The following is a 22,135-nucleotide window of genomic DNA, read 5'->3' as shown; positions in this document are numbered from 1 at the left end:
TACCCATAGCAGCTTGTATCCTAGCCTTCAGTTCGTCGACGTCAGCAACTGGTGTGACGAAGACTCTGTCCTTTATATAGCACCAGAAAAAATAGTCAAGGGGCGTAGTGTCTGGAGAGGCGAGTAATGTACGGATCGGTGGACTAGAAGGAACGGTCCAACACCCTGGCCACCCAGCTCTCCAGACATCATAGCCCTTGACTTTTTTTTCCCGGGGCTATATCAAAGACAGTGTCTTCATCACACCAGTTGCTGACGTCGATGAACTGAGGGCTAGGATACAAGCTGCTGTAGACACTGACAGAACACATATTACAAAACACCTGACGGGAACTGGAATACCGCCACGACATTCTCAAGGTACCAAGAAAGCACGCGTTGAGGTTTACTAATGTCACTGCAAAAAACTAGTTGCACTAACCTATGTAACGGCATCAAATGTAACTTATAATGTGGAAAAGTTATTCTGTTATAAATTTTTATAATCAGGGCAAGACTTTTTACTCACCCTTTATATTTTCAATATTCTTAAGAGGTCATATTAACCCCTGTGGTATTAGGATGATTAAACTTCGTCTTTGTGTGAGTGATTTATTTTAAATACGCTTGTTGGCAGATGTCGCACCTTATGCTGAGTGAGGAATGATTAGTTACGTCTTATCTATTCGGATGTGGCCGTAGGAACTGCCTGCTGGGCCCCGGCTACGCTGTGAAGGTGGCGGACCTGGCGATGAGCAGCGACCTCTACAAGCGGGACTACTGCGACATCGGCGGCCGGCCAGCGGCGCCCATCCGTTGGCTGCCCTGGGAGAGCATCCTGCTGGTACGTCCGCGCTCACCCGCCTGCCTGCCGCTGCCAAACACTTCTTCTGGTGTACTAGCTGTGCGAGCAAGCGAGCATGCCGCAGCAAATCAGACAAAGTGGTCACAGGTCATAGAATGATACTCCCATTTCAAAACGTGTCATGTGTAAGACCAGAGTAATACGTATGTCGCGGACCAGAGTATTACGTATGTTGCGAGTTTAGAGGCGATGTCTGAGCTGTCTGTTAGATACTAGTGTGTGGTGGACATAGGAGCACGTCACTGGGTAACGGACTCTGAACGCGATTGATAGTCGGCGGACGACGCACAGTTCGTGGTATGTCGGAGATTCTACACGAATTCATATTTTCAATGTTAGCAGAGGTTTGTAGTGGATTTTCAGTATTGCAGAGACTATGTTTTGAAACGCATAAACCGCTACACAGAAAGAAAACAAGTGTTTGTTGGAAGAACATCACGTTGCATCGCAAAGCCATACGAAATCGTCGATGGTCTGCTGTGAGACAGATCAACGCAAATTTGAATGAGGGACGTCAAGAACTCATTTTTTTAGAATAGTCCCACATATGTTTCAGTAACCAACGTGCGACTTGTGACCTGTGGCCACTCCGTGTCAAAGAAATTGAATGCTGCCTACAATTAGTAAATGGGATACACACACGTGCGTGCATGCAGACAGGACACTAAATAGTTTTTACCTTTATAAAATACAATGAAGGAAAAAAATCACAACACTAAGAAGGCGATGTGCGATGTAAACGAAAGTTGGTAGGCGTGTTTCTACATCTGAAAAGTGATATCTGTTCAATTTTGGCACCAGTTGCATAGAGTCGCACTAGAAGCACCACTTCGAGGATGCAACTCAGGTTTGCTTTAAACAAACGCTGTACCGGTCGAGGACGTTAGTTACCTTGGAGACTGGAGGTGGTTAGCTGGATTTAGCTAAGAATCACTTTCAGGTGACAAAGACGCCATTATCAGCACCCCACTGACTTTGAACGAGGTCTTGCAATAGGGCTACGAGACGCTGAATTTCCTTCTGCGATACTGCACAGAGACTTGGCAGGAATGTAGCTACTGTACATGATTGCTGGGCCGGCCGCGGTGGTCTAGCGGTTCTAGGCGCGCAGTCCGGAACCGTGAGACTGCTACGGTCGCAGGTTCGAATCCTGCCTCGGGCATGGATGTGTGTGATGTCCTTAGGTTAGTTAGGTTTCAGTAGTTCTAAGCTCTAGGGGACTGATGACCACAGATGTTAAGTCCCATAGTGCTCAGAGCCATTTGAACCATTTTGAACCATGATTGCCGAGAGCGCTGGTGACGAGAATGTACTGCCGCAAGAAGTCCGGACTCCAGACGGCCACGTGGCCCCACCAAGGGGGAAGGACCATCATGTTCTGCACATGGGTCTCACGCATCGTACTGCATCTGCAGCAGCCATTTGGGCGGTAGTAGGCACCGTAGTGGCACAACGAATTGTTGTAAATCGATTACTTCAATGAAAGATCCGAGCCAGATGCCCTGTAGAAAATCTGGTTTTCCCTCGCTGCAAGGCCGTGTGCTGGACAGAAGGACGTCAATTGAGGGCCTGCAACCAACTGTCAGCGTGCTAGACACACTTTACCTACACCTGGAGTAGTGGTCTGTGTTGCCATTTCGTATGAGAAAAGGAGCACTCTCACGGTATTCTACGCATCCTGGCTGTAAATTTGTACGTCAGTCTGGTGATTCGACCTGTTGTGCTGGCATTCATGAACAGAATTCCAGGGCGTGTTAAGAGAATAATACTCGCCGACTTACTATTGTTGTAACCCAACATGATATAGAGAGTGCCGAAATATTGCCTTAGCCTGCTCGGTCCCAGATGTGTCTCCTATCGAGCAAATACGAGACATCATCGGACGGCAACTCTGTCGCCATCCACAAAAAGTATTAACCATCCTTGTGTTGACCGATCAAGTTCTACGGGCGTGGAACTCCATCCCACAAAACTGATATCCGGCACCTGTATAATAACACAATGCATGCATGTTTGCATGCTTGCGTTCAGCACTGTGGCTCCTGCATCGATTATTATAGTACCGGCTTTTCACATTTGCAATCGCATATCTCGCGCTTGTATTAACGTGTGATGTCAGAAAGTTAATCATTTAAAAGTGTTACTTACACAAATGTATCCCCAAAATTTCGTTAGTCTACATTAATTAATTTTTCGTGTTGCACTCTCTTTCCGTCAGTGAATAAAAGACATCCACGTTAAAGGTATAAAAGTATTTGCGTTCTTTAGGGGAAACCGGAGCTCATTTGCTCGGGTTTCTTTTCGCAATTTTTTTAAAAAAATGTAGAAGTTTGAATATTGATGTAAGGCCTAGTTATCATGATTGTCGGAATTGCAAGAGTACCCGTTCTTCATTTCTTTTTGACTGGTTGTATCGTTTGAAGCAGTAAATACTATGGCAGTTTTCATCACTTTCATCAGTTATAAGTTATAAATTATAAGAGACAGCAAGACGAACTGCATGAGACATTCGTTAAGACGCTTCGGAAGGATAAGTTTGTGAGAGGATATTAAGAGGAAGAAAGACATGCAAGATGATAGACGACACAAAGAGAAGCAGGTATTACGCAGACCTGAAGAGGGTGGTAGAAGACAGTAGAGCGTGGAGTGTTAGAATGAGAGGACCTGCTGTTGGGCAGAACACCAATCATGACATCACAAGTAGAGCCACCCATACTTTTCCTTACTATTGCTTTTATCAATTTTTTGCCGTTATCGCTCTTTAGTCTCATAGCATTTATTCTTTCTGCTAGAGATTCATCAGGTTCAGAAAGCATTTTTAGAATTTTTACCTTTTATTCTCCTATGGCTTACTCGTGCGAGGTAGCCGAGCCGTCTTAGGCGGCTTGTCACGGTTCGCGCGCCTGCCCCTGTCGGAGGTTCGAGTCCTCCCTCGGGCATGGGTGTGTGTGTTGTCCTTAGCGTAAGTTAGTTTAAGCTAGATTACGTAGAGTGTATGCTTAGGGACCGATGACCTCAGGAGTTTGGTCCCATAAGATCTTACCACAAATTTCCAGTTTTCTCCTGTAGCTTAAAATTGTTTAGGCTGGAGTTTCAAACTGCTGTTGTTTTGAAGCTTTCTTGACTGAAGTATCAGTTTGGGCGGCAATGTAAAATAGTACGTAAACGTGCCAAAACAGATCTGCGTAAACATGCCCCATGGTCACATTTGAATTACATTCGGAACTATGGCAGCATCTTTCGTGCTTTCTAATTATGTAGATTTTCTCTGAAAAGGAGAATAATCTCCTGTAAACCGAACGTGTATTTATCTGTTTTCTGTTCCAAAACGTATGCTTCCAAGGAGCTTAGATATTTGAGTAACAGAATTTACTCACCTTGAACAAAAACACAAGTATTCTTCGCCTTAACACGTCCTCGTAACTGGTACTCTGAAGTTTGCGAGAGTCCTCAGTAGATGGCAGTACAAATCTTCCGTGGTCTGTAGCGTCCGAGTGAGAAAAGTTCCCGAGAAAAGTGCTCTGCGGAAACGTGCTCCGTAAGTAAACGTGTCTCGCTTCTCCCTTTACCTCCATAGGCAATAAAGGCAAACTTAAAAGGATGTAGCTACACAACTGCTTTCCATCCGTCCACCTTCACACAAGACTGTCACGTGAGTCAAAGCAATGCGTTTTTTTGAAATACACTCATCACAGCAGTTATTTTTTTATAGTCAAATGACGAGAAAGTGAGATAAGATTTTGACATTTTTATCTTCTTTCACGATCGTTATGTTATGTGAAATAGGGTACTTTGTAAGTAGTTCTGCAGTTGCATCCTCTTAAAGCTGTTTCTATCGCCATCGGTAAGCTTTCGACAGCATGCCCCACAAATATGTTCCAAAACGTTGCGTATTGTAACAGGAATTTTCCGGGGCTTATACCTAGCGTTCTGTTGATGAAAAAAAGTTAGTGTCAAGTGTTTTGGATATCCCATGGCCTAGGGACCACATGTATACCCAACACAAGTATCATCGTTCTGTAACTATCAAGTAGTGCACGGTTAGGATTTGAATATTACACACTCCGTCCAGCCTAGGCAAACAGAGCAAATCGACTGCGACTTTTTGCATTAAATGTGGTCTACTGCGCGACTTACGGGGATTATGGAAGCACCATTCAATTCATGGGCAGTTCCAGGTCACACCTGAAAAGAGTTTTTCACCATTTTTTCCTGGCAGCAGAGGATATCTACACTACTGGCCATTAAAATTGCTACACCACGAAGATGACGTGATACAGACGCGACATTTAACCGACACGAAGAAGATGCTGTGATATGCAAATGGTTAGCTTATCAGAGCATTCACACAAGGCTGGCACCGGAGGCGACACCTACAACGTGCTGACACGAGGAAAGTTTTCAACCGATTTCTCATACACAAACAGCAGTTGACCGGCGTTGCCTGGTGAAACGTTGCTGTGATGACTCATGAAAGGAAGAGAAATGCGTACCAACATGTTTCTGACTTTGATAAAGTTCGGATTGTAACATATCGCGATTGCGGTTTATCGTATCGCGACATTGCTGCTCGCTTTGGTCGAGATCCAATGACTGATTATGGAATCGGTGGGTTCAGGAAGGTAATACGGAACGCCGTGCTGGATCCCAACGACCTCGTATCACTAGCAGTCGAGATGACAGGCATCTTATCCGCATTTCTGTAACGGATCGTGCAGCCACGTCTCGATCCCCGAGTCAACAGATGGGGACGTTTTCTAGACAACAACCACCTGCAGTAGTTCGACGACGTTTGCAGCAGCACGGACTATCAACTCGGAGACCATGGTTGCATCACAGACAGGAGCGCCTTCGATGGTGTACTCAACGACGAACCTGGGTGCACGAATGGCAAAACGTCATTTTTTCGGATGAATCCAGGTTCTGTTGACAGCATCAAGATGGTCGCATTCGCGTTTGGCGACATCGCAGTCAACGCACATTGGAAGGGTGTATTCGTCATCGCCATACTGGCGTACCATCCGCCGTGCTGGTATGGCGTGCCATTTGTTACACGTCTCGGTCACCTCTTGTTCGCATTGACGGCACTTTGAACAGTGGACGTTACATTTCAGATGTGTTACGACCCGTGGCTCTACCCTTCATTCGATCCCTGCGAAACCATACATTTCAGCAGGATAATGCACGACCGCATGTTGCAGGTCCTGTACGGGCCTTTCTAGATACAGAAAATGTTCGACTGCTGCCCTGGCCAGCACATTCTCAGATCCCTCACCAATTGACAACGTCTGGTCAACGGTGGCCGAACAGCTGGCTCGTCTCAATACGTCAGTCACTGCTCTTGATGAGTATCGAGTTGAAGCTGCATGGGCAGCTGTACCTGTACACGCCATCGAAGCTCTGTTTGACTCAATGCCCAGGCGTATCAAGGCCGTTATTACGGCCAGATCTGGATGTTCTGGGTACTGATTTCTCAGGATCTATGCACGCAAATTACGTGAAAATGTAATCACATGTCAGATCTAGTATAATATCTTTGTCCAATGAATACCCGTTTATCATCTGCATTTCTTCTTGGTGTAGCAATTTTAATGGAAGGTAGTGTAAATAACTAATGACAGCACGTTGTTCAAATTCTAACAGTATATTCTCTCGGCATTTATATAGAAATGACATATTCCGGATTTCAAGCGGGGCGTTCCCCAAGGGTCGGTGCTGGGGCCACGGCTGTTTCTTATTTATATAAATGATATGCCTTCTAGTATTACAGGTGATTCAAAAATATTTCTGTTTGCTGATGACACCAGCTTGGTAGTGAAGGATCTTGTGTGTAATATTGAAACAGTATCAAATAATGTAGTTCATGAAATAAGTTCGTGGCTTGTGGAAAATAATTTGATGCTAAATCACAGTAAGACTCATTTTTTGCAGTTTCTAACTGACAATTCAACAACAACCGATATTTTGATCAGACAGAATGGGCATATTATAAGCGAGATGGAACAGTTCAAGTTCCTAGGCGTTCGGATGGATAGTAAGCTGTTGTGGAAAGCCCATGTCCAGGATCTTGTTCAGAAACTAAATGCTGCTTTATTTACCGTTGGAAAAGTATCTGAAATAAGTGACACTTCGACTCGAAAAGTAGTCTACTTCGCATATTTTAATATGCTTATGTCGTATTGTATTATTTTTTGGGGTAATTCTTCTGATTCAAAAAGGGTATTTTTGGCTCAAAAACGGGCCGTTCGAGCTATATGTGGTGTAAGTTCGAGAACCTCTTGTCGACCCCTATTCAATAGTCTGGGAATTCTGACATTGCCCTCACAGTATATATTTTCTTTAATGTCGTTTGTTGTTAGCAATATTAGCCTATTCCCAAGAGTTAGCAGCTTTCACTCAGTTAATACCAGGCAGAAATCCAATCTGCATGTGGATTGCACTTCCTTGACTCTTGTGCAGAAAGGAATGCAGTATTCTGCTGCATCCATTTTCAATAAGCTACCACAAGAACTCAAAAATCTTAGCAGCAAAAATCTTAGCCCAAACTCCTTTAAGTCTAAACTGAAAGTTTCCTCATGGCTCACTCCTTCTATTGTGTCGAGGAGCTCCTGGAAGAGCTAAAAAATTAAGCAAATTTCAGTGTTACATTGTTGACTTTCTTTATTTAAACTTACGACTTGTCACCTGAATATGTTTTTTTTGTATTTCATTGTATCTGTTTCTAATTTCATGTATTGACTCGTTCCATGACCATGGAGACTTCTACTTAATTTGGTCCCAAGGAACAATAAATAAATAAATAAATATATTTATTTGCTATAGAAATACAACTTAAAAACGTGGTTTCTGGGTACAAGAACCGCGCAGCGGCTTCGAAGACGGCTATGCACAGCAGATGACTGACGTTTTTATGATATATTCCTAAGATCCTGATTACAACAAAAGTTTCTTGATATTTTTATTCGTTTCCGAGATACGAAGGTTCTTCTAAGTTACCCTACCTGTACACATAAAATCCGGTTCGAAGTGAAAACGTAATTTATAAAGGGACATCAGACAGATTCCAGGAACCTCATGTCGCAGTAATGAAATACATGCAAAATTTTGGTGATCGTAAAATCCAATCTGAGATGTAGAATTAATTTTGTGTTATTTCACTTTCATGTAAGTAAACTGTCAAAATTTTATTGAAGCATATAGTTTTCTTCATATGAGAGACATACCCTGCCGAAACAGGGGAAAGGAGGGAATCAGCGAAAAACTGCTCCTACCGGAACACAAAAAAAGGGGAATATACTCGTGTAAAGACTAGCTAAAAAGTGAGTCCCAGCTGCCTCATTCTACGTTCCGATGTGTCTTTAATAATTTTCCAAAACATTTCAGCGTACGAAAAAAAATTGTGTTTTGTTATGTGCTCAGAGAGAAAGACACAGTGGCAGTAGGAAAGAGACGAAAAAGTAATAAATACCGGTAGAAAGTGATTGTGGTACAGAAATAGTGAAGTAGACATTGGCAGTGTGAGACAAAAAGAGGGACGAAGTGGCAGTGGAATGTAAAAATGGTTCAAATGTTTCTGAACACTATGCGACTTAACTTCTGAGGTCATCAGTCGCCTAGAACTTAGAACTAATTAAACCTAACTAACCTAGGGACATGACACACATCCATGCCCGAGGCAGGATTCGAACCTGCGACCGTAACGGTCGCTCCGTTCCAGACTGCAGCGCCTAGAACCGCAAGGCCACTCCGGTCGGCAGGGGAATGCAGTTAACAGTGACAGGACACTGCTAGGAAAAGAGTGAAGGAGACAGTACCAATGGGAGAAGAATAAAGGAAAAAGTGGAAGTGGGTGAGAGCCAGTGATAATGAGACACAGAGTGAACGAAAATGACAACGAAGAAGAGAGAGACAGTGACGAGAGGCGGCAGCTATATGCTTTTATAGCCGTTTTTATCGCCTACAGAGGTACAAAAGACAGATACATTTGCAACTGTTGAAGCGTTCATTTCGTCCATGCCTCGGAGCTTCAGTAGCGTTGGGCAAAGTAACACTCGCAGCCGCGGCCAGAATCGATACACTCTACGTGGTGTGCAGCGCACGAGACAGATAACGGGCGTACTGCTCCGTGGATTTAATCGGGAGCGTTTATTGGCCAACTCGGGTTAATTCTCTGCTCTCCGACATTACCAGTCGTTCTAAATATGCCCGGCCATCCGCGTTCTGACCGGCGAGACTGGGTTAAACTTATCGCAACTCCAAAAGCAATAAATCAAATCTCCATAACTATCCAATTACATTCAGAAAAAGATTCCAAGATACGACCACTGTACTGAAATATGTTCACAGCTACACAACTTTCAACCGGCTACCAGTAACCCCCAGAGACAATCACCACAACAACAAAGTAGGAATACAATTCAGTTTCAATACGGAAAGAGTCACGCGAAGAATACCACTTTCAAATCTCATCGGAAGCAAATATCATTTTTGAGTTCTCCTAAACCTCACTAAGTTCCTTTATTTCACTAAAACACAGCTGCTCATCTAGCTACTAGTTCCACCGTCTGATTCAATGAGCGTGCATACCGGACACGAGCACGCCCACTTTAGGGCAACTCTCGCTCAGAACAATCCGTAATTCAACCCGAAATCCGTGCCTGTACACGGGAACGCATTTTCGTAATCTCTTAAGTTTCCACACTGCAACGCCCTATGAAAACGGCACATTCATCCCAGAGGCCATACAATTTCCGCACCGCACAAGGGCTGCCGGAAAACCCTCATGATCGCGAGATCCAAAACGCTCACGAAACTATACTAATGTGCAAAACCTACGGGGGAGAGTAAGTTTTGCAAGATTTTCCAGTACCAAGTAACACAGCCCGATAAAACTTGGGCCATACATAGAAAGAACTGCGCTATTAATGAAGGTCCATTGGACATTACAAAAGACAGAACATTGTTCTTACTAGGTAGTGTGTTCGCCACGGAAAACAGTGCATGCCGTGCGACGTGCTCCCTTGCTGGCCACGAGGTTAGTAGTCTTGTGGTAGGGCGTTAGGGCGTCCATTCCTCAAACAGCAAGGTTTACAATTATTGGACGGTCATTGATGCTTCAGGACGTCTTCCCACCGCATCCTATACCTACTCGACGACATTTAAGTCAGGGGAACGGGCATGGCAGTCCATTCAACTGATATCCGCTCCTTCCAGTTGCTCCTCTACCTGCTCATATCGGTGCGGTCACGCCTTGACAGCTACAAAAATGAAGTCAGAGGCGAATAAATACCCGAAAAAACGCCCATGGGAAAGGAGTACAGCTTGGAAATAACACTGAGCAGTGAGTGTACAATATTCAAAGTTATGGAGGTCAGTACGACCAGGCAACATTATCCCTCCTGCACCATAACGCCTCAACAATCAAAACCATAATGTTCGACAATGTTTCTTGGTGGATTACGTGCTGTGCTCTCTCGTCCAGCATCACTACTCAAACTGAATCTGCTCACGAGCACGCGACAACACTCCTCACTGGTTAAGTCTCTGTGCTCTTGGCACCGCAGAAAACGGTGTCCCCATGAGCAGGTGTCAAAGGAACACAACGTACGGGTCGCTGTGCAAACAGAACAGCCACCCATAGTCGCCGTGCTATAGTGGAGAGTGATATTGAGTGCCTAGCAGTCCTGTTAAATGCGGTTGCAATTGCATCCGCGTACTTGTCTCCAAATCTTGCATTCGGCACTGTCTTTAGTTTTATAGATGACAATGCGTGACGACATCGAATAGCGTGAGCGGAGGATCTGTTGGAACTAAAGCGTATTCGGCGAGGGGACTGGCCTGCCCTTCCCCGATTTACATCCCACCCAGTACGTGTGGCACACGTACTGCAGCAAGTGGTTACTCACCTCAGCGATTATACAGCAGTTGTCAACTGCGTTGGTGAAGAAATGGAACAAATGTTACCTTCGTTCTTATGTTTAGCACAGCAGTGTGTTTAGGATTAAGGCCTTTCAGGCGAAACCGAGTCGGAAGCATAAAGAAGTCATTTTTTTCGCCGTTTGCTGCTACTACTTATATCGCATTTGTAAGCTGCTGCTCCATGCGGTGAATTATCACGTTTATCTGCAACGGATATTGGTAAACACCGGGCATCGTGGGAACCGTTCTGTATCTTAAGTCGTCCTCGCATGTCCTGAACACTAGGCACTGTATTTTCCATATATTTCTCCTCATTTCTTAATGTATCTGTCCACGCAATTTTCAGCATTCTTCTGTAGTACCAGATCTCAAATATTTTGAGTCTCTTCAGTTCAGTTTTCCCACAGCCCATGTACACTGAAGTGCCAAAGAAATTGGAATAGGCATGCGTATTCAAATACAGAGATACGTAAACGTCTGTATACGAGGGTTGGAACTTTAATAGTGGCAATTATTTATTTACAGCTCGTGCAAAATAGATAAGTGTTTCAAAGTTTTACTGAACTTCATAGTAGTCACCAGCATCGTGTGTAACCCGTTGCCAACGATGTGGAAGACTTAGGATACTCTTAGCAGTGCCAGTTACGTTGACAGTTCGAGCAGCGCGGTCTATTGCCCGACGAATTTGTAGCAGTTCTGAAGCGAGTGCCGTGAAGTTTACTTCAGTTTAGAAATCAAGTTGAATTCACGATGGCTTAAGTAAGGTCAGTGCAGTGCGTGGTATAGCAGTTAGCAGCCCCATCACTCATACAAATCAGTAACAACAAAAAGAAAATATGGTTCAAATGGCTCTGAGCGCTATGGGAATTAACATCTGAGGTCATCAGTCCCCTAGATCTTAGAACTACTTAAATCTAACTAACCTAAGGACATCACACACATCCATCCCCGAGGCAGGATTCGAACCTGCAACCGTATCAGCAGCTCGGTTCCGGACTGAAGCGCCCAGAACCGCTCGTCCACCGCGGCCGGCAAATCAGTAACAGTTTGCACTGTACCTGCTTGAGCAATATCCTGCAAAATGATGTGCAGATCCGGCAGAAAGTGTCATCACTTCTGTCTCTAAGCTGATCGTAGGTTGTGTAACAAAAATGAACAGCATAGAGACAGAAAAGATGACGCTTCTGCAGGACTTGACCATCATTTTGCAGGACAATGCTCAAACACGTACAGTGCAAGCTGTTACTGATTTGTTTTACTGATGGGGCTGCTAGGTGCTATACCACCTATTGCAATCCCCTGACTTCAGCTCGTGTGAGTTCAACTCGATCCCTAAACTGAAGGAAACACTTCACGACATTCGCCACAAATTCGTCGGGCAATACACCGCGCCGCTGGAACTGTCATCTCAACTGGCACTGCTAAGAGTATCCTACGACTTCCAAATCGCTAGCAATGGGTTATACACAATGCTAGTGACTACGTTGAAGGTCAGTAAAGCTTTAAAACACGTATCTATTTTGTACAAGCCGTAAATAAATAGTTGCCACTATTAAAGTTCCAACCCTCTTATAAGACAACAAGTGTCTGGCGCAGTTCTCAGATCGGTTACTGCTGCTACAATGGCAGGTTCTCAAGATTAAGGTGAGTGTGAACGTGGTGATATAGTCGGCGCATGAGCAATGGGACACAGCATCTGCGAGGTAGCGATGAACTGTGGATTTTCCGTACGAACATTTAAGGAGTGTACCGTAAATACCAGAAATCCAGTAACACATCAAATCTCTGACATCGCTGCGACCGGAAAAAGAATCTGCAAGATCGGGACCATAGAAGACTGAATAAAATCTTTCAGCTTGACAGAGTGTAACACTTCCGCAAATAACTGCATATCTCAACACTGGGCCATCAACAAGCGTCACCATGCGAACCATTTAACGAAACATCATCGATATGGGCTTTCAGAGCCGAAGGCCCACTGTTGTACCATTGATGACTGCACTGCCTCGTCTGGGCACGTCAACACCGACATTTGACTGTTGATGACTAGAAACATGTTGCCTGGTCAGACGAATCTCGTTTCAAATTGTATCGAGCGGATGGACGTGTAGGAGTATGGAGGCAACCTCATGAGTCCGTGGATCCCGGGTATCAGCAGGAGAGTGCTGAAGCTATTGGAGACTCTATTATTGTTTGGGGCGTATGCGGTTGGAGTGATATGGGACTCCTGATACGTCTAGATACGACTCTGACAGGTGACACGTACGTAAGCATCCTGTATGATCACGTGCATACATCAAGTCCATTGTGCATTCCGACGGACTTGAACAATTGCAGCAGGACAATGCTACAACTCACACGTCCAGAATTGCTACAGAGTGATTCCAGGAAGCTCAACCGAATTTAAACATTTCTGTTGCCCACCAAACTTCTCAGATATGAACGTTCTTGAGCATATCTGGGATGCCTTGCAACGTGCTGTTCAGAAGAGATCTCCACCCGGTCGTTCAAATGGTTCAAATGGCTCTGAGCACTATGGGACTCAACATCTTAGGTCATAAGTCCCCTAGAACTTAGAACTACGTAAACCTAACTAACCTAAGGACATCACACACACCCATGCCCGAGGCAGGATTCGAACCTGCGACCGTAGCAGTCCCGCCCGTCGTACTCTTACAGATTTGATGTCTAACACTACTTCAGACATTAGTCGAGTCGATGCCACCTCATGTTGCGGCACTTCTGCTAGCTCTAGGAGGCCCAAACGATTTTAAGCAGGTGTACCAGTTTCTTTGACTCTTCGGTGTGGAAGCATTATAGAATCCGATGCATCAGATGTACATTCTCAGCAATCTCTTTCTCAAATTATAGCTTACGTTTGATACTAATACACTTCTCTTGGCCGGTAATGCCCTTATGGCAGTGACAGAGAAAACCTATTATCATGATATACACAACAATCAAAGAAACGAGTAAGTTGGTACATAAGTTGCACAGTACAATGGCTATTAATTCATATTTTATGAATGTAAAATCCCTTGGACGTATTTACTTGTGTTTCTTCTATGAACTTGACACAGACAACATTCTTATATCCTGGAAGTAAATCGGTAAACCACAATTATTAACAGAATTTAACATCATACATGAACGCACAACACGAGTAGCGATGTACTTTCATCGTTTCAGTAGCTCTTGTGCTTCAGAGTAAAAGATCCGCGTTATTATCTTCCAGAAAGTTGACGTTTTGTGAATACTTTCACTTCAGGATCGCTACACGCCAGCGAGCAGCGTGTGGTCTTTCGGTGTGACGCTCTGGGAGATCCTGAGTCTGGCTGGTGAGCGGCCCTTCCAGCACCTGTCCAACGAGGAGGTCATCCAGAATGCCGAACATATGTACTACGGCGGGGAGCTACAGGTACGTTTCTCTCATTATTCCCTTAGGTACACCTTACCCCTCACAGCCAACTCCCATTCCGTTTCCTGAGCATAGGCAGGTACCCTGAAGTCTTTGTTTTACTATATCAGCAGATAACGTACAATAGACGTCAGTAAACAGTTAATGAGCACTTCTGCAAGCTTTCCAATTGCAATATCAGTTTAGATCACACGTTTGATGAAGATGAAAACAGGAGAGTGACTATGGGATTGTGTAACAAATGCGTAAGAAACTGTAAGGTGTCAGAAAAGCAACACTTGACATCATTTTGTACCCAGTAATCAGTCTTCTGACTGACCGCTACGATTTCCTTTCCCGTACCAACCCTTTTATCCTAGAGTAAAGTTTATAATATACGTCCTCAATTACTTAGCTGAATGTATTCCAATATCTGTCTTTCTCTACAGTATTTACACTCATACAGCTTCCACTAATGGCATGAAAATTATTCCCTGGTGTTCTAATAGATGTCGTATCATTCTATCCCTTCTTCTTGTCAATGTTTTCCATACATTCCTTTCCTCGCCAATTCTGTGAAGAACCTTCTCATTCTTATCTTACCATTCTAACCGATTTTTCAATGCCACATCTCAAATGCATCGACTCTCTTACGTTCTGGTTTTCCCACAGTCTCGGAATTTTCTTCCTCAAATTACGGCCTATGTTGGATACTAGTTGTGTTCTCTTAGCCAGGAATGCCCACTTTGCCATTGTTAGTCCGCTTTGTATGTCGTTGCTCCGTCGGTCATGGGGTACTTTGCTTCCTAGGTAGCAGAATACCTTAACTTCTTCTACTACGTGATCCGCAGTCCTGCTTTTAAGGTTCTCAATGTTGTCATTTCCACCGCTTCTCATTACTTTGGTCTTTCTTCGATTTACCCTCAATACATTTTCTGCACCAAGTAGATTGTTAATTTTCTTCAACAGATCCTGTAATACTTCTTCACTTTCACTGAGGAAAGCAATGGTATCTATGAATCTTAACACTGATGTCCTTTCACTCTGAATTTTAATCCCAATCTTCAGACTTTCTGTTATTTCCGTCATTGCTTCTTCGGTGTATACACTGAACAGTAGGGTCGAATGACTGTATACTTGTTTTACACTCTTTTTAATCTGACCATTTCGTTCGTGGTCTTCCTTCTTACTGTTCCCTCTTGGCTCTAGTGGATACTGCGTTTCACCTGCCTTTCCCTACAGTTTACCGCTATTATTCTCAGAATTTCTAACAAACATACTGCATTGTCGGATGCTTTTTCTAGGTCGACAAATCTATGAACATGTCTTGATTTTTCTTCAGTCTTGCTTCCATAATAAATCGCAACCTCAGAAGTACTTCTCTGCTACCTTTACCTTTCCTAAGGTCAATAGGATCTTCATCTAACAGATCTTAAATTTTTTCCCTTTCTTCTGTACACTGTTCTCGTCAGCAACTTTTAAATCACATACCAAATGCAGTGGTTCCACTACTTTCTGAATCCTCATTCCATTGATCATTGCTGACTGTTCCGCCTTTCAGAGGCCGTTTCCCACCCCAAGAGCAAGAGAGTGCCCTGAACCTTTGTCCACTCCTCCGCCCTCTTTGAGAAGGTCGTTGGCAGAACGAGGGTTACGTCATATGCTGTAAGTCTTCGGCCGCCATTGCTTATGATTTTTATTCCAAATTTAAGCAGTAGCTTGCTGATAATCCTGTTAGAAAATGGAAATAATGTACAGATATTTCAAGAAAGTGCAGCGTACTTTGTAAGATTATATGTGTAGAAACAAGCGATAAATTTTGTCTTAACTGGAGCACTACAAAATTTTTATTGTTCCAAAGAACCTTTGGATATTGGAAGGGTGTATCTTTAATATGTTTGAACATACTATATGGGCACACTTCTTTATAATTACAATTAGGATACAGAGCTTACATTAAAGTTTCACAAGTTTTCAATTATGCTGACAACCGTCAAACCCCTTCCATACTTCCATGAGCTTCGCTGGAGCTGCTTACAATGCTGTTGCAATGCAGCCTTGCAGTTTACCCAGTCTTGAAGGGGGGGGGGGGGGGGAGGGTTGGGCATAGTTTACTTCTGCCAGTACCTCAACTCCTTCGGCGCGTCGTGACTCGTGCTCTGGTAGCTCCGTTTGTACAGCTCTTGCACGGGAATGTCAAAGGTCCCGGGTTCAGATCCCGGTGTAGCACACAGTTTAAATCTGGCAGGAAATTTCCTATCAGCGCACACACCACGGAAAAAGTGAAAATTCACTCTGGATATCCATAAACGTGATTCCTGTCGCGACATCTTTTGTCGTGTCGTGAAACAGCTTAAAAGACAGGAAGCCAAGTGGAGACTCTCTGGGCTGAACTAAAGAATACAGAAAGGAAAGCTAAGGTCTGTTCCTCTGATTTGCATGAAGCCACGCGTTGTGCTCGATGCCATATTGAAATGGAATAAAAGCGAAACGATAGTTGTTTACTTCCACGGCTCTAAACGGACATTCCTACGAAACAGATCTAATCTACCTTGGCTAAATGAAAACTTTTAAGAAAGGAAACGCTACTGAAATAAGGTGAGATGAATCTTTAGTTCAAAGTTTTCATGGAGCTTTTACATCAATTACTGTTCGTGTTAACATGAACAAGCTGTGAAATACCACTGCTTTTAGCTCCAGATGACAATGAAGCTACTTTGTTTTGTATACATCGGTTCTTTACTTGCTGAACCTTTAATTTACCTCTTAATTTTTCTTTTCTGGGACTGTGAACTAATAAGTCAATTTCACTTTCAACAGAAACAACTGTTATTGAACAATCTGCAGGAGTTTCAGAGTATGCATCATTACTAGAATTTTCATTCATATTTTCTACCGGAAATTAATGCATAGGCATTACTTAGAATGGAGCCAGTAGCCTAATTAAAATTTAATTTAGGCAAATATGTTGAATTAGTACCAGACCTTTAAGATCACGCAAAGTTCTTACGTAATATGAATCATACTAACATATTACGTAATAGGTGAGTCACATTCGTTTAATAAATGACGACTAATAAGTTCGTAAAGAAAATTTTTCCTGACTTGGTACTGAACATGAGATGCGTTCAGATTTTCCATTCAGTAACTGTTGGCGTCGAATCATCATCAGCTTCATTCAGAAGAATATACTACAATAAATCACTGTCATTAGTTTGAGAAATGTGCATTTGCTTCTACGAACTACTCAAGACTGTTTTGTTCCATTAACTGTAAAATAATGAAAGAATCTACTTTTATATACGGAGTTGTCGTATGCAGCTTACAAACGCTTCCTGGAAAATTATATACAATCCCAAGTTTTTGTATGGATTTCCTGTTCATGCTTTTATAAAAGTATTAATAAATGGAATACATTAAACATTATTTATGTTTATTTTGCTGCGTAAGTAATATAAAAATTAAATGCATGAGATGATAGTTTTGACAGTCGGACTGGAAACTGCGACCCTAGGTTTACCGTCCTGTACTCTTTCCATTACGCCATGCGCTGCTTCAAGCAGTGTTAACAAAGATAGCTTATTTCTCCCCCAGCTGCTTCAATAGATGCTATTTTTCTTTAAACGCCTTGCCACCTGGAACTTCCTCTTCTATCCTTTTCATTTTTGGTAAAGCTCTGCATATACCATGAATTTGTACGACATCAGTGTTGACGAGTAAACGCCGCCCCCTTGTGAGCTGCACGCTACCAGTATGTGGCGCACTCAGGCTGCGCGTTCAAATAAAATACTTTAACTCATAATTTTTCCATTCGGAGTGAGATTGGCTTTCCTTCCAACTTTAAAAACAGTTTGAATATATTTGCGACATTTAGTGTACAGCAATGTGTACCTAAAACGAACCAGACATAAAAGGAGCCAACGACCACATTTTCCAGTGCAAACCCTTCAAATTTATTGCTATGGAGCACCTGGAAATTAAGTATAAGGATAACTGTCACCCCTAACGAAAAAATGTGTACTTCATCATCATGCTGTGATATGACACTATAAGCCGCAAAAGAAGTCAGTTTTATGTGCCTAGTAATTTCCTCGGGAACGAATGAGAGATATCATATACAGGAGCGAAGAAGACCCGCAAATGTGAAACAAGTCGTTTTTAACTTTTTAAAGGAACACCGGAAATCTAACCACAGGCGTTGATGTAGGTTTGTTTCGTTTTTCATGCAGTACTTTTTACAGTTTAATGAGCTTCTACTCGTTACAGCAAAAAGGTCGGAAAACTCATTTTCTTCATGTATTTCTATCAGGTGCTTCTTTTGAATCGCTGTTTGCTTTCCTGTGCGGCCTTCTCTCTTACTATTCGTCATTACATGTTCCTAGTTTTTACAGTACGTAAAACAACTATTTACTTGTTGGTAAGACTAGCGGTTAAAACAAAAAATTAACAAAATTAATCCGTTTGCCTTTGGCTTCAAATACAGCTGTCACCTCGGTGTCAGTATGGCAGACTTTTCGCATGCGCACTGAATTTTTTCACATGCATTTCAGCTGAGATTCCACTTTTTATATTCTGTATTCTGTGGCTGAACCGTGGTACGTAGCTGCTGTGTAAATTGCCTCATTGAGCAAGGAACGCACAATCTCGCAAGCTAGCTGCACCAGGGAGACACCTAGCAGCAACTACAGGAAGCATCAACTCAAAAGTAGCGCCAACTATGTACGATCAATACAGCAACGTTTCTACTTCCATTCACATAGACGACATGCTCCTGTAAAACCGGATGAATCTTTTTGAAACACCATGGTTACAGTGTGGCCTTGGCATTGATTAATTGGTCAGCACATATCCACACGATCAAATCATTTCCGATGACGTCACTGATATTTTGATTCCCTATGTCCATATTACCAGCCACAAATATAATGCATTTCTTTCCTATCATTTGAACTTTTCAACATAGTGTAGCATGTACCGTGTAATCGCTTTTCTCTTAATCTGTATCATGCATAGTTTCACTGATTTTCTGTAATGGTGCGTGCGATACTTTGTAATGGTTTCTAATAACTGTTCAAGGTTCTGCTGCCGAAGCCAAACTTGTGTCCTGCGGAAATCTACGATCTGATGTGCGATTGCTGGAAGAGGGATGAGGACATTCGGCCCACATTCAAGGAACTGCACGCCTTCTTAAGACTGAAGAATGCTGGGTACAGACCTGGAGAGTGATGGCCCATTTCCGTCGATTACTGACTGCTGGTAGCTGACACTTTGTTCAGCCATTATGTCTATGGCTGCCTTAGTTTGATTTGAAGCTCTTCATGACGTTTGATTGATATGAAACCAAGCGTTCAAAAGTTCTCCGATCCCAGGAAATTATTTCTGCATTCAGCAAATTGCGCCGTTACACGAACAGAACTGAAAATGTCGCATTCTACCCCTCGTCTAATGCCAAAATGAAAAGGTGATGTTATGCTACAGATTTTGCGAGGCGATAGAGCAATTCATGTGATGGAAGTTCTAAAAATTGAATAACATTATAGTCTTAGGCATACGGGTGTGAAGAGTGCTCTGTTTTCTGTTTGAGTAATAGACATTAGATTAAATTTTTAGATCGATTTGTATGTTGTGGCAGAGGCTCCGATGTGTAACATATCCCTATCAATCCTATAATTCACAAGTGACAAAGTCGTTGTTTACCACAGTTCACGTTTGTGGATAGTGCTTCCAGATATCTGAATAAGTGACGTGTGCGTTACGACATTCAACGACCGTGCTGTTCAGATAAAGACGTATTTTGTGTGTTATTTTGGTAAATGCAATGTTACAAACTTTCTGAAAATAATCCAGGCGAATAAATACACCCAGAAGTACCCCGGAACAAGTATACAGAATAACGTAAAATCATCAACGCTTTTAATATAGTGAATCATACCTATAGCACCCCACGTAATGAGTAGCAACGAATATAAATGATTTTGCAACTCAGTGGATACCATTGTACATACAGTTGATTGCAGAGTAGTGCTGTACAAAATTTTGCGGGACAATCAGAGGCTTCTTTAACCTAATCCTTCACTCTGTACCTTCTCCTTCTACCTCATTTCGCCGAAGTGATCTTGTGATAGTGCTAATTCTAAAGCTGACAAGTAGAGCAAGAATTTCTTCCGCTGAGATAACCTATTTATCCTCTAATAACCTCACAAATTTTTATGAAGATTTTTCTAATACGTCTCGTCTTATTTTTGTAACTGTACTTGGCGTAATTTACTAAATCACGTCTTCTGACGTGTGTATCCAATGTTACTTACTTCAATCGGCTATTTTGGACATAATACAGAAATATGTGGTTCCTCAAGCAAAAGGAAATGCCAAAGGTACTATTTCCTACGCACGTAGCTTCCCTTACGCTTTCACGATGGGTTATTAAAATAAACAGTTAAGAACTGGGCATTAATGCATAGCCTAGATAACCAAATAACACTCTCTACGGATGTCGAAGGAATTTAAAACTACTGAGCATGTTGAATCAGTATTTACTTTTGTAGATGGCTTACGCAGTTTCACTGATTGTATCATCTTTGTTGAAACAATGTCAAATGCTGACTTCTCACTTCGCGAATCGTTTTCCACTACTTTCTTTCCACAGTCTGACGAAAAACTTTCTACAAAAAAGCAGTCTCGTTGTCTCGAAGTAACTCTACTTTAAAAACGTTTAATGTGTAATGTGAAGTGTATTTCAATTCAGTGTGTCGATTCAATGATTTTAAACGTTTTTAAATATATTTCCTCACAAGTAGTGCCAAGCATGTACTTTATGTTACTGCACGTCGATTGTCATCAGTGTAAACTAAAATTTGTTTCTACGAACAAGTTGTTGTTGTGAAGTGTTGAAGACTGCACGTAAACCACAGTAACAACGACATCAGTAGGTGTGTGAGCTACACGGAGTTATGAGCTCTAGTTAAAACTAAATAATCAGCATATGAGGAAATGAAAGTTTCTTTACGGAAACTTAAGCCAGAATTCTAGATTATCTTTTCTTAACATAGATTTTTATAAATGAAACTACGTGAGTTAGACAAGTATTTATTGTAAGCAGTATTAATGAAAGTTGTTACCATCAAAGTCTTATTGATCAGCAAGTAAAATTTTAATTTACAAATTTAGTTGAAAGTTGATCAGCAGTAGCAGAAATTATTTATCACTGCACTAATGTTCTGCTTATTTTTGTATCCCTAATGTGTGCTTGATATAAAATAGAGTCCTTGTAGCAAAATGGTGTAGTGCAAGGAGTCAGTAGGTTAGCGAGCATGTAACAGAAGTCTGTCTGTTGGAAGTTGTATTGTGATATTTTCTATCGTGAAACCTGTGAACACATGTCAGAATTGTGCAGACTTTTATATATAAATGATAAACAAGACATAATTTGACTTTTTTTTTCCCCCACACATTCCACCCTACTCTACTTCTTTTGAGTTACCAAGTTGCTTAAACTGCTATTGCGTGAACTGTTCGTGTACATCTTTTATGAAGCAAGCACAAATAATAATAAAGATAATTTGCGTTATCGGTTATTGTCTGTTCTCGGGTACACAATTCATACATTTTAGTTTCCCTTCATGAAACAAGTGAACTATAGAAACAAGAAAGCGGAGACGATACGATATGGGATACGACACATTACAAAAAGGATCGCTTGAAGCTAATCACTCCTGTTTCCACTGGGACGATGAAGATATGCAGTAAGGAACACGATACCACTAGCCATACGACAAGCAAGCGTATAGCATGAATTACGTTTTCCTTTCAGTTTCAGTGGCATGTATGAGCTCTTTTGAAGACGTCATTGCGACTAATTATTATTTAAAGTTCAAAAAACTGGAAAACAAGTGGTAGTATTGTATGCACCCGTATAGTCCTACAAATATCAAACATACCTCGGCCGTGATTTCTTGTGAGGTGTCTAAACACGAAAT

At 42.3% G+C, this 22,135-nt stretch overlaps 1 protein-coding gene across 1 annotated transcript in view; it reads left to right on the top strand.

Moving 5' to 3' along the window:
* Positions 1 to 21,555, top strand: part of LOC126244582 (discoidin domain-containing receptor tyrosine kinase B-like) — a 457,485-nt gene extending 435,930 nt beyond the window's left edge. The window contains exons 16-18 of the mRNA XM_049948255.1: positions 682 to 823; positions 14,031 to 14,180; positions 19,236 to 21,555. Of these exons, the coding sequence (XP_049804212.1) occupies positions 682 to 823; positions 14,031 to 14,180; positions 19,236 to 19,385 (442 nt within the window). The 3' untranslated portion in view covers positions 19,386 to 21,555. The remainder of the gene's footprint in view (positions 1 to 681; positions 824 to 14,030; positions 14,181 to 19,235) is intronic.
* Positions 21,556 to 22,135: the final 580 nt, after the last annotated feature.

Source organism: Schistocerca nitens, chromosome 1 (genome assembly GCF_023898315.1).
Source record: "Schistocerca nitens isolate TAMUIC-IGC-003100 chromosome 1, iqSchNite1.1, whole genome shotgun sequence".
Taxonomy (NCBI): Eukaryota; Metazoa; Arthropoda; class Insecta; order Orthoptera; family Acrididae; genus Schistocerca; species Schistocerca nitens.
Note: the sequence above shows the minus strand (reverse complement) of the source record. Positions and strands in the feature narration are given on the sequence as shown.